The sequence below is a fragment of the Egretta garzetta genome, unplaced genomic scaffold, assembly GCF_000687185.1.
Source record: "Egretta garzetta isolate BGI_Z169 unplaced genomic scaffold, ASM68718v1 scaffold181, whole genome shotgun sequence".
Lineage (NCBI taxonomy): Eukaryota > Metazoa > Chordata > Aves > Pelecaniformes > Ardeidae > Egretta > Egretta garzetta.
Window position 1 is genome coordinate 625,886 of NW_009258667.1, and position 12,660 is coordinate 638,545.

Here is a 12,660-nt window from a genome sequence, read left to right on the forward strand (position 1 = left end):
AACGTTTCCACTTTATCCAGTATTTCCATTTTACTTTCAGGTTTTGTAGTGACCAGAGAGCCATGGCAATGACTGTAGGGCCCATCCCCACCTCCTGGATCTCTGTGTCTTTCTTACTTTTTTTGTGCGTGTAGGTTTTTTTTTTCTTTTTTTTTCCTTTTTTTTCCCCTCCCCTTAATTTTCTGATTTATTTTTTTTTAACAGCCAATTACTATCAAAACCTGTACTGCTATTTATCTAGCTTTTAATTTTAGGTTAGTCATACTGATTAGATTAGAGTACTGATTCTAACTATCATTTTGTGAAGTACCCTGCGGGCTTTGAGAGTGTTATTTGACAAAAATGATTTTCTGTATTCAGCCGGGTTTTGGATCTTCCAGATGTTTCCGTTGAAAGACATTACATATGCAATACACCCCTAATAATAGAATCATAGAATCATTTATGTTGGAAAAGACTGTTAAGATCATCAAGTCCAATGTTAACCTAACACTGCCAAGTCCACCACTAACCCATGTCCCTAAGCACATCTACCCGTCTTTTCAATACCTCCAGGCATGGGGAGTCGACCACTTCCCTGGGCAGCCTCTTCCAGTGCTTGACAACCCTTTCAGTGAAGACATTTCTCCTAGTATCAAATCTAAACCTCCCCTGGCACAACGTGAGGCCATTTCCTCTTGTCCTATCGCCTGTTACTAGGGAGAAGAGGCCGACCCCCACCTCGCTACCCCCTCCTGTCAGGCCGTTGTAGAGGGCGATCAGGTCTCCCCTCAGCCTCCTCTTCTCCAGGCTGAACACCCCCAGCTCCCTCAGCCGCTCCCCATCAGCCTTGTGCTCCAGACCCCTCACCAGCTTCATTGCCCTTCTCTAGACACGCTCCAGCCCCTCAATGTCCTTCTTATCGTGAGGGGCCCAGAACTGACCACAGCATGCGATGGGCGGCCTCACCAGTGCCGAGTACAGGGGAAGGATGACTGCCCTGGTCTTGCTGGTCACACTATTCTCGATACAATGATTCTCAGTAAAACTGTTTCAAGAGTCCTTGTTTATTCCCCGTGTTGAAAACATACAGCATTTGTAATGCTGAATGTGAATTTTGCTGTGCAAAGGCTAATCATTTTAGTATATTTAAGACTGCAAACACAAAATCCTGCCAAAGCATTTGAAATGGAATCAGATTACCAAAAATTAATGGAAATAGCAGTTGTTTGTTAATTTAGTAGTAAGTGCCTGTGGTTAATTGCAGCATTTTTGAGCAACCCTAATTATTAACTGTTCCACTTTCTCTTTCAGGAATACTGAATCCTGCAGTCCTGCAACAGTAAATATTTAGTGGGTTTTTCCTAGTAATTCAGAAGAAACGGGAACTACAGTATTTGTGGGGTTGAAGAAGTTAGGAAAATTGCTAGGATAACCCTGGGGGTGGATTATTGGAGTAACAGGAGAGAGCCTGGCTGCCCTGCATTCCCTTCCAGCCCCCCCCCTTCTTTACCTCCTGTGAGAAAGGGGCGGGTGTGCCCCCGTCTGCCTGTGGGGATAAGCAGGTTGTGCTGAGTAGCAGAAGACGCCGCATCGGTCTGCGTGGGGAGGAGCGAATCCTTCAGCTACTGCTGCTCCATTTTTTCTCCAGAGAGAGACAGGGGATTGCTGGCTGCAATATGTGGGATTAAGCCATTAGCCCTGCTCAGCTCTGTTTTACCTAAAATGTCCTTAGGCCAGCCTGCTTTACCGACTGGAAAACACTGGAGTGAATAGCTGTTAAATTGAGCTTGAATACCACTGTATGACACTCTTCATTCTGTAATCCTAGCATGGATTCTTGACTATTTTAATAAATTTCTCTGGGCTTTTTGAGTTAGAAGTGCAGTGAGTTTAGACAAATTAATCTGGCAGTTATAATTCAAAGCATAATTTAATTTTAGTGTGTTTCTGGTTTTCCACACCACCTAGCTTAAGGCTTAGTAGTTAAATAACTGCTTATGCTGTGTGTTCAGAAGATGCTTTAGAGCACCTGAATTGGACTTCTGGTCTGAATTTCCTTCTGTGGGATGCTCTCCCGCTCCACCGGTGATGCATGAAGAGTGCATTCCAGGCTCTGGAGTGGGCTGCCCAGGGAAGTGGTCGAGTCCCCATCCCTGGAGGTATTTAAAATCTGGGCAGATGAGGTGCTTAGGGACATGGGTTAGTGGTGGGATGGCAGGGTTAGGTTAACGGTTGGACTTGATGATCTTAAAGATCTTTTCTAACCTAAACGATTCTATGATTCTATGACTATGAAGGCTGATTTGGATACCCTTTTATATTTTTATATTTAAGCTAGACAAATGTGCTTTTGGTAGAGAGGAGGATTTTTGTATGTAATTTTAGCTTTCCAAAGTAAGCAGAAGGGATCGATATCTAATGGGAGAGATGCATGAAAACTGTTTAAGAATACTTGTAACTATATGAAGAAACTTTGCTGTATCATGTGACCTTAATAATGAAAGAAAAAGTTACTGGTATAGTTTCTTTAAGATTTTTACCTGGAACAACAAGTAATTAGACAGTGCAAATAGAAGAAACTAGACATCAGCTTAGTAATGCTCACTTGGACAAGTATCTGTTAAACATAGCCATTATAACACATTATTTTTAATGTAGTCTAAAATTGAATTCTTACCTTTATGCCTTGGGGGGTAGGGAGAATAGAAGGGAAAAAAAGCCAATATACGGTGTGGGGGGGGATTGAGTTGGTTTTTTTGTTTGATGGTTTGTTGTTTTGTTTTGTTTTGTTTTGTTTTTTTAATCTAAACTGCTTTAATTGCTTCCTTTTCTTTGCTTTAATGCACAATTGATGAGAAAGTGGATTGCAGCCAAAAAAGTTTTCACTTTATGGAATACTCTGGTCAATAGCAGTAGTTTTGTACTTTCAGTGTAGGTGCCCTTTTTGTTGTTTCAGTTCATGTAAATAATACTTAGGACCTAGGTACTGGATTAATCATAATCATTAAATAGAAGTTAAATATAATAAGGATTGACTAATAAATGGCTGTAAGGATGGTGAAGGCTACAAAGAGGATTTTTTTTAGAAGAAACGTGTTTTACAGTGAGGGGATCAGTAAATAATAGCGACTAGTGTGCAATTTATATTGTACAGTAGATTATTTATACCTGTTACTTGTGCTGAGAGCAGTCACCAGTACTTCTAGAAGGGTGTTGTAACTTCATTCTTTCTGATTTTTCTTGTCAATGCTTACTTTTAGGGATGTTTCAGTGCTTACTTCTAGTGTTGTTTATGTAGATATGTGAAACCTCCCCTATGTGAATGAAGAATTAGATTTAAGGCAGCAATATTATTATGTGTGCCTTGAAACTCATTTGATATCATTTGCTGATTACTGTTGGACTTTTCAAAATTTCCCACCAATCCGTAGTCCCTGGGGTTTGAGTTTAATGATTATTGTTCCTTGTCTAGCCTTGTTTCCTTAGAAAGATGCAGAGGATCATCTGGGCAGAAAACTGAGTTAATTTAGCCAATATGAGGAGTGGTTATAGAGAGTTTGAATAGTAAAATAATTGTGGGTAAGAAACGTTTCTGCTGTTATTACAGAAATAGGAGCTTGTTAGTGGTTTCCTTTTGTCCCTGTTTTGTTTTATTATCTTCCAGAGCAGAACAAGGAACTACATTCCTTGGGTTCTCTCTGGTTTTTTATTGATCTTTACAAAAAAATAATGTGTTCTGAATTGAGTTTTTGACAAGAGAGGATATGAGCACATCAGAAATAGGAAGCAAATATGAGAGTTGTTTAGAGCTGAGCACAGCCAGTTGTGTGAGAAAGCTAAATCATGTATTTTTAGTGTGCAGAAACACGTTTTGAGCCTTCCCAAGTATTTTGCAATATAACTTTCAATATTAGAACATTCCTGGAACATGTAATTTTGTAATGTTTTTGGTGTTGAACATGGTGGTTAGGGTAATTCTTGCAACAGTTCTCTCTAGTTATACTTTCCTTTCAATTATAAGTAACTACGCCAAGTGGTTGAAGTGAGACAGTACTTACCAAACCTGCATGAGCAATTTAGTAACAGAAACCAAGTGGAAAATGCTTTTCGTGTTTGACTGTCTTTGCTGAAATCTGGACTTCCATCTCCTTCTATCATGCTTGTCTAATAGATTTTATACAGGAATTGACAGATTTTGCACATCATGTAGTCTGATTCCTGCTTCTGTTTCTGGCCATAAAATGTTTGTGCAGTTGCCTCGATGCTCTTGTGTCAGCCCTGACTAATCCAGTGTACCAACTTCCATCCCTCAGCTTTTCCCCAGTTGTCTTTGCATAAGATTGGGTTTGATATCAAAAACTCTTAAAGCAAAATATAATGTTGCCATTAATATTACAGTCTCATATAGCCGGCTAAAAACGTATGGAATTAGTAGATCGATAGATGTTTATGCCTTGTTTTCAGCTTACCTGGTGGTGGGGCATGTAAAGATTAAACAAAGCTCAACTTTTGATTCAAGGTTGGCTGGATTAAAAATTTCAGAGTCTTGAAGATGAAAGATTGTATTCTGTCTGATTTTCATGTCAGAATAGACACTGGATACAACTATATTATGTTAAAAGTGGGGTGACTGGAAAAGCAAGGATGGAAAAGGGATGAGAAACAGTAATGAAAGTTGTAATTCATTGTATTATTTGTTGTCTGTTAACACGTGCAACTGTAGAAGTAAACTAGGCTTATGCAATTAAGGGGTTGACCTAGTACTATCTCAAATAACGGTAGGAACATGATAGGTGTGATACACTAAAGGACAAGTAATTATTAAATTAATGGAAAAATTAAGAACTGTGTCTTGTTAAGCAAGGTCTTATTAAAGACTGTACAGTAGATACAATTCAAAATTAATAAATTGGCATATGTGGCTAGATATTAGGGTATGTGGCCTTTTGGTTGTTTTCCAGCCTACCTCAAGTGATTCTGTATAATTTGGTACGGAATGTGAAGGGTGCTTGATGAGTGCAAGAGAGAGATGCTACCTGTTTTATTCCAGTCAGATGTATTGAATGTCAGCCGTCTGCATAGCACAGAGAACATGGCCTATGCCTTGGGGAGTTTATACCCTAAACCTGGGAAGTTGGATCACTCTGTGTGGGAAGATGAATTTCATCTGGCCTGAGATTAAATATAAAAAGGACAAGAAGTCTTTTTTGGTCTATTGTGGCTTTACTGTTGATTTCAACTGGATACTTGTACAAAAGACCAAAAATGAATTGTGAACGCGGTAACTCTGTGTCTTGCATTGCTTGCAGCAGGCAGCTTTGCTTTGGTATGTCCATGAATTTTCTTTCCCTTATTTCTGTGTTTAATTTGTTGTTCCTTTTAAATTTATGTTGTTGCTGTTCACTCCAACAGCTGTTGTTCATGTTCTCTCCCGTGTGGAACAGTTCTTGAGTTCCCACCCTGTGAACATCACTGATCGCTCTTCTAAGCAAATCAGAATGAAATATTCATGTTGATCCAACATCATGCTTAAGAGATAAGTAATTATTGAGAATTGGCACATTTTCTGTCTGCAGATTCAGGCATGTTTTTTTAGAAGAAAGATCAAAATGTTACTTATTAGCTTTAGGGTTAACATAGTGTTCGTTCTTTTTGTTCCTTTACCTTTTTGACCAACTTGAGAACCCTGGCAAGACAAAAATTGAATGTGAGCTCTGTTCAGCTATGAACTCATGAACATACAGTAACTGCTTGTGTTGTTGCAAATGTGGAAAAAAAAAAGTATTTTTTATTTTTAAGAAAGCAAAAAACCCCAATTCAACCCTCTAAATACAGACTTCTGACATTCTAACCACCATAATTTTCTAGGAAATTACTTCTAAATAAACAAAATATAATAATATGGTTCCAAAACTGCTCCATCCATTATTAATAATTCTATTTTTTGAACTCACTAAGTAAAATAAATCTTATTGAATGTTTTGCTATAGTCAAGCAGATCATTGGTCATTCTTGTGCCACTTGTAATCGTTTTGATAGATATGTGATATACTTGAAAAAAGTAATTTGAAAAAGATGCCAAGAGCCTTTATTTTGACGGTGGAAGACAGCAGAATTTGTTATCCTTTAAGAATTTGTAAAAATATATGGCTTGCCTTAGTTATAGACCTGGGAATATTGAGAGAGAAACAGAGTGGAGAAATAGCTGACAGTATTGATTACGCTGTAGGGGCCAATCCTCCAGCATAGCTAAAACATGGATGCTTAGATGAAATTAAGGACTGCTCTGAAGGCAACCAGACAAATCATTAACGGGGCTTGGTTTCAAATCCAACTTTTTGAAAATACAGTTTAAAAAATATGTATTTAACTGACTGTTCACATTTGGAATATATGCGTAATAAAAATAACCAGTAGGCACTGCTGTTAAAACCAGTGGTACAATCTGTTATGCTATGAAGAGATTAAGATTTCACAATTCATTTAAGTAGAGACATTGCTTCATGAAAGTCAGCATATGTAGGTCACAGTTTTTTAGTGTGTTCAAAGGCTCTTTGTGTTTCAGAAGCGTGATCTGCATCTTGTAGAAGCTCTTAGTTTCTAAAGAAGTGTTTCTTAACTCTGTTTCTGCTGAACTGCTTCAGGTTTTTATCTTTTTTTTTTTTTTTTCCCTTTTCTTTCTGTCTGTGTTTGTGCAAGATGTAAAGCTACTAACTGTGCTCTCCTCTGGGCCTGGAAAACGGCGTCTGTTCTTCCAGCATTTAATTGCTGTTTCCCGTTGAGATGGGTACTTTCCATCACGTGCATATCACCGTCCTTCTGTCTTTTACTGATTTCTGCAGTTGTTTAGGAAAAGAAATCACTAAAAATGTCATTTGAATGGCTTTTGGTGGAACTTAAATCCATACTCCTGAACTTCAGCCTCACTGATTAACAATTTCTAGCCAGGGTTTATGATACTGCAAAAGATCTGGCGTGAATGGAAGGAAGGAGAAGTGCGGTTAGGACTCTGGCAGTCATGTGTGTTGTGTTAAAACTCCCCAAAATATATGAGGTACGTTTGGTTGACACTGGCTGTGTCAGCTATGTGTATGGTGGTTTGGTTTTTTTTTTTCTTAGTTCGTTCATGATGTGAAAGCAATACTTTATTCCAGATGCCACTATTAAATATATGCTTGGACTTGAATCTGTGTAGTTCAGAAATGAATTCCTATTTTTTCTGCTTGAATTCTAATATTCTTGTTGAGAATGTTAACTGCTTACTGTGTTGTTCGCTTTATACATTGCTCATAAGGAGACCCCCAAGCTTTCCTGTATTATAAATGACTGGGCATGATTAACTAAAAAGTGTTTTGTAGTTGTATTAATTTTTTTGCTTAGTGGTGGTTTTTTTTTTTTTTTTTTGGTCCTTTAGGTCCATTTTCCAGACACAGAGAGGGCAGAATGGCTCAACAAGGTAAGGGTACATGACCAGCACTTCCAAATGGGAAGGGGGAGGAGGGAAACCCGAGATTAAAAAAAACAGTGAGGCAAGCATCTGAGAGCAGAGTAGTTTTAAATTTCTGTTCTCTTTATACACTTGAAGCTTCGGGTCGTTGATCCAGTTAGTCAGGAGCAAGATTAAATCTATTTTTGTGGTCTTGAAATTGTGAATTTTGGAGAATGACTTTAAGTGGCATTAAAATAATGACAGCTATAATTGTGTGGAAGCCATAGCAGCTGTAAACACAGTCTTTTATGTTCTAGTTGTCTGGGATACTTTCCAGTACTCTAAGTTCCTGACCTACAATCTAAAAATAAATCACTTTTGCATTTTTGATTTGTATGTGTGACAATCTAAGATCTAGATCTACGTAGCTTGGGTTTTTTAAAAATATCTTTCATTCAAAGAGTACAAAAGAATTAATTAGAAAATGGTGAGAAAAGAACAATACAGAATTTTCAGATATGACAGTAAAGTACTGTATTTTTACATTTATAAAACTTATGCATGTATTTAAGAAATGCACTTGACCCATTTTTTCTTATTCCTCTCTTTACATGCAAATAAACTTAACCGTCTTCAGCCTTCTCCCCAGCATTCAGCATCAGTGCTGGTTGCATATGCATTTGTGGGATAAAAGTAGAAAATTCTTAATATTGTTTTCTCCTCCTCCAGATTTGTGCAAATGTATAAACCACATAAATTGAGAATTCCAGAAACCTTTCCTGTATGTGAAAAGGAACCAGTTCTTATGTCTGTAATTAACTGTATAGAAAATTTGTATGTGTAAAGCTTGGTACAAAATTTCTTATGTATGCCTTAAAGAATATTTTTTAGTTACATGTGAAGTTGTGTTCCTTGTAGAATTTTTTTTGTTTTTTTCCTTAGACTGTAAAACAGATGTGGCCTTTTATTTGCCAATTTATCGAGAAACTCTTCCGGGAGACCATAGAACCAGCAGTAAGAGGAGCAAACAACCACCTCAGTACCTTCAGTTTTACAAAGATTGATATTGGTCATCAGGTCAGTGTCTGGTGAAATTTTTCTAAGAGGCTCTGTCTTACTTACCGTTTCTATGTAGCCTGTTTAAATCTACACAAAAATATTTCTTGGTGACAGTGGTAAGCCAGATTCTGTTCTCTGTTGTAACTTTAAAATAAAAACCTGTGTGGCTTTTTTAGCAGAGGCTTAATTTCTTTTTTTTTTTTTCCCCTGGGATCTCTGCTTCAAAAATTTCCCTGAGAATTGGGAGAAGACTCAAAATATAGTAACTCCCAGTCATGTGATGAGCTCATAGCAACGTGATTTTAATACATTTACATTAAGTGAGTAGGGACTATTATCCTTTTCTTGCCAGATGATCCAAGTGCAATTACTGTTCTTGTAACAGATAAACTTTTAATCATGTTCTGTGCAGAATCTGATGACAAGGCTGCTGGCTCAGCTTTCCAAAGGACTGCACATAACATAGTATCAAGGAGCAGATAGGTGTTCCCCTTCTGTTCAGCCCCATAGGAGAAGGGGTCATAATATTACGGCTCTTACATGCCTGCACAAGAGCCTGTTTGACCAGTCCAAGCTAAGAATAAGTTATCTCTGCTTGCAGAGTTCAGCTTACTCTGACCTGCACCAACCAGAACTTTACTTCTGTTGAGATGTAGCTTAACACCTTTTTTGTGAAGTTGTCTTTTGTGTTCCTCTCACTTGTCATAAATGGGATTTTAAGTAAGGATTTAAAATCTTTCCCCCCCATCCCAAATGTTAGGAAAGCTGAACTAAAGTTTCAGGTGAGATGGAGGGGAATTATTTTTCTCTCTTTGTGACTATTTCATGTATATAACAGTTCATTATACTTTACTGCACCTTTTGTGTGGTGTTTTTTTTGTTTTGTTTTGGTTTTTTTAAAGTTGCAAATCCTTTTACACAGGGGTTCTTTCCTGCCCTAGATACACCTCTGTTACAGACTGTAGAATAGCGTTCTTTTTAAGCCATACTGATTTTAAGTAGGGTTTAAATGGGCTTCCACACCTCTCTGTGCTTCTGCAGCTGGACTGAGTTATCTTGGACACGAGAATCAGCTTTATTTACTTTTTGTTGCAGCCTTGATTGAGTTGCATCGTGTGAGCTACACAGCCCCAAACACAGTGGGAATCTGACAGCACTGAGATTTCCATTTTACTTAAATTACTAAAAAGGTGTAAATAGAAATATGACAATTTTTCCAGAAAGGAAAAACTCAAAATATGATAGGAGGTGGTGCTAATAAGGTCTTTGGTCATCCTCTGCCACCTAGTATTTGATGAATGTTTGAATCTTGGGAATGTTTGATTGACCTATGTTGTTTCTGTATGAGAGAGAAGGAGAGCACAAGCTCAGCGGTTTTGAGAGAGAGGACAGAATGGTTGACATAACTTTTTGTGGGGATTATGGATTATTTTCTATCCATTCCGACTAAATTCCACTGAAGGCAACTACATTTTGGTGAATTAAATTTAGCTTGTTTAAGTTGCACAGAAAAGAATGCTTTGTCTGGGAGTGTTAGACATATACTTGTACAGAGAAATGAGATGTTTATTGGGGGGAGAGGGAAAGCTTGATATGAAATCTTTTGTAAATCTTGAAATCTAGTGGTCTAAACCTAGGATAACTGCCAGAAAGGTTGTCGTTGAGTGGATCCTAGCAAGGTAATTTTTACCCTTGAAATAACGTTTTAAGCTAAATTGATAGCTTTGCTTCACACCTTTTAGTAATGCTTCTAGTAAATTCTTAACTTCAGGCATGAATGTGCGTATATTCATCTTTATTTCAAAGTTAAGAGTTTCATATGGTATAGTTCAGTAGAAGGATCTAACTTTTACTTACTTCATTGTTTCAGCCTCTGCGGATAAATGGTGTAAAAGTGTACACTGAAAATGTGGACAAAAGGCAGATCATTTTGGATCTTCAAATCAGGTAAACTTTATTATCATATTATGATGGTGCCTATGCTTTATAAGATGTGCTTTGTTTGATTCAGCAGCTATGTTGGCCCAAAAGGAGAAGAATTGCTTCATTACACAAATGTAATTAGTTCTAATTGTGTATGAACGGAGGAAGGAACTGCATAATGTAAATAGCATTTATCTGAGGGAAATACTACATCAACTCAGTGTGGCTGCATCGTTAAAGTAATGTTGGTTAATAAATACTTTCCAAAGCTAAAGCACTCTTCTTGGTATTTTTTTTCCTAATGTACTAAAACTTTGCCATGAAGTTTAGTCTAGTCTAAAATTTAGGATATAAAATGTTTGGGTTTTTTTTTACTTTTCTCAGTTACTTAGATTTTTTTATAAACACAGTATTAGAAAAAGAGAATGATAGCTACTGAAGTACTTGTGTTCATACCACTAACTGAAGTAAATCTATGTATTATATAATGCCAGAGTGACCATGCTCTGCTGCTTCAGATTTCTTTGCCCTTTCGTCGTGACCCCTTTTATATAGGTTTATAAATAGATCTACCCAACGTTTGCCAAAGTCTTTCTCAGCGCAATGTGCAGTTACAGAGTTTATTGAAAGTTCAGTCAGTGAACCCAGCAATGTTTTGTAATTGACCATCATGGATATGTGTTACAGTGACTACTTTTGCCTGTTGTAGCTTGTGGAAAGGCCAGATTTGTCAGTCGCTAATGACCCAGCAAAAACCAGCCTTCTGGGTTTCTTGCTGCTTCCCTGGCAGTAACCAGAAGGGTAATCAGGAATCTTAGCTTTTCTTTTTTGGAGTCACTTCCAAAGTTTGAGCTTGGTTATTCTTAATTTTGAATTATTTATCTAAACCTCAGCTATGTTGAAGACTTGTGAAAGGTTTGTCAAAGCTAGGTCCTGGGTTGAGGGGGGTGAGGGCTACGTCTGTGAGCAGGTCCCAATCTTTGAGTTGAATCACTTTATTTCTGTAGGAAAAAGACAGCTATCCAAATCAGGGAATTGGTGTTGCTGGACAAAATACAGCAGGATTCTCTTAAGAGCTTGTTTCACTGGATGGATGCTTTGAACCCTAATGGAGACATTTCCTTCAGTTTTCTCTTTGTTGCCACTTTTGATAGCAGCTGTGAGAACAACCTCACCTCTTCAGACTTAAGCTCTTAGAGAAACAGACTTGTCTGACCCCTGTGGACACAGTGCAGAGAAATTGTTTTTGAGAAGCTATGTTTGAGACATTTAGGGCCCAAGTCTCCCAAGACCAGTTCTTCCCTTTAAAGCAGAATTATTCCCACAGGAGAAGAGAGTAAATCTAGTGGTTTTGTTTTTTTTTCTTTTTTTATGTTTTTTTCCTGCTCATCTTCATGAAATAGGTTGGGACAGATAAATGTAAAAAGGACTATAGGTGTGTACAAAAATTTCAGGAATAATGTCCTGTTACCTAGACCTGAAAGAAATCTTTATCCACATGTCTCATTGCATTACATTGCGACCTGCTTGGATAACAGCTGGAGCAGAACCCAGTCTAAAAGGCTGAAATAAATTCCTTGAAGTGGTTTAAATAACAACGATAGTGGTGAGTCAGCTAGGTGCCCATTTACTCCACCAGCCTGTCCCTACTGCTAGTTGCCTAGGCTTCCTAGAAGAAAATGGAAACAGGAGAGCTATGAAGTGACTATCAAGCTTCTAGCAATTAAGGCTTAGACAAAACCACCATCAAAGGAAGTCCCGTTTCATATTTAAGACTTGTCCTTGACACCTTCTCATTGGGAAAGGGCTCTGTTTCAAAGTCATTTGCTTATGCAAGTTTAAGACAGATGGCACCCCAGTATCAATTGTTACTGTTTGATGGGTTTTTTTATTGTATCTTCTCTAAGAGTCACTCACTGGGGTTGTTTTGGTAGTAACAGGAAGGAAGAACAAGAGTCTCTGTAATAAGTGCTCTTGGCATGTTTAGATACGGAGTTATGCAGATACCAACCCTAAACTATTTCTTAGGGAATCAACTTTAGTTCAGTTTTGCAGGATTATAAAGAACAGTCTTACTGCTGGAGAAAAGTCTGTCCTTCGGAGTGTTTATCCCTGTAGATTTTTATCTCCAGTTAAATTAGTTTGTTCCAATTTTAATATATTTTTAAGTTTAAATTTAGGAGGTTTCTATAAACCCTTCATTCCCTAAATACAATTGAGAAGGAAAACAACCTAAGTATTCATAAGAATAGCTGTATGAAGCTAAG

At 37.6% G+C, this 12,660-nt stretch overlaps 1 protein-coding gene across 1 annotated transcript in view; it reads left to right on the forward strand.

The window, feature by feature from the left end:
• The first annotated feature begins 6,954 nt into the window (after window positions 1-6,954).
• ESYT2 (extended synaptotagmin 2) overlaps window positions 6,955-12,660 on the forward strand; it is a 73,092-nt gene continuing 67,386 nt past the window's right edge. The window contains exons 1-4 of the mRNA XM_035888404.1: window positions 6,955-7,036; window positions 7,397-7,438; window positions 8,354-8,488; window positions 10,341-10,417. Of these exons, the coding sequence (XP_035744297.1) occupies window positions 6,962-7,036; window positions 7,397-7,438; window positions 8,354-8,488; window positions 10,341-10,417 (329 nt within the window). The 5' untranslated portion in view covers window positions 6,955-6,961. The remainder of the gene's footprint in view (window positions 7,037-7,396; window positions 7,439-8,353; window positions 8,489-10,340; window positions 10,418-12,660) is intronic.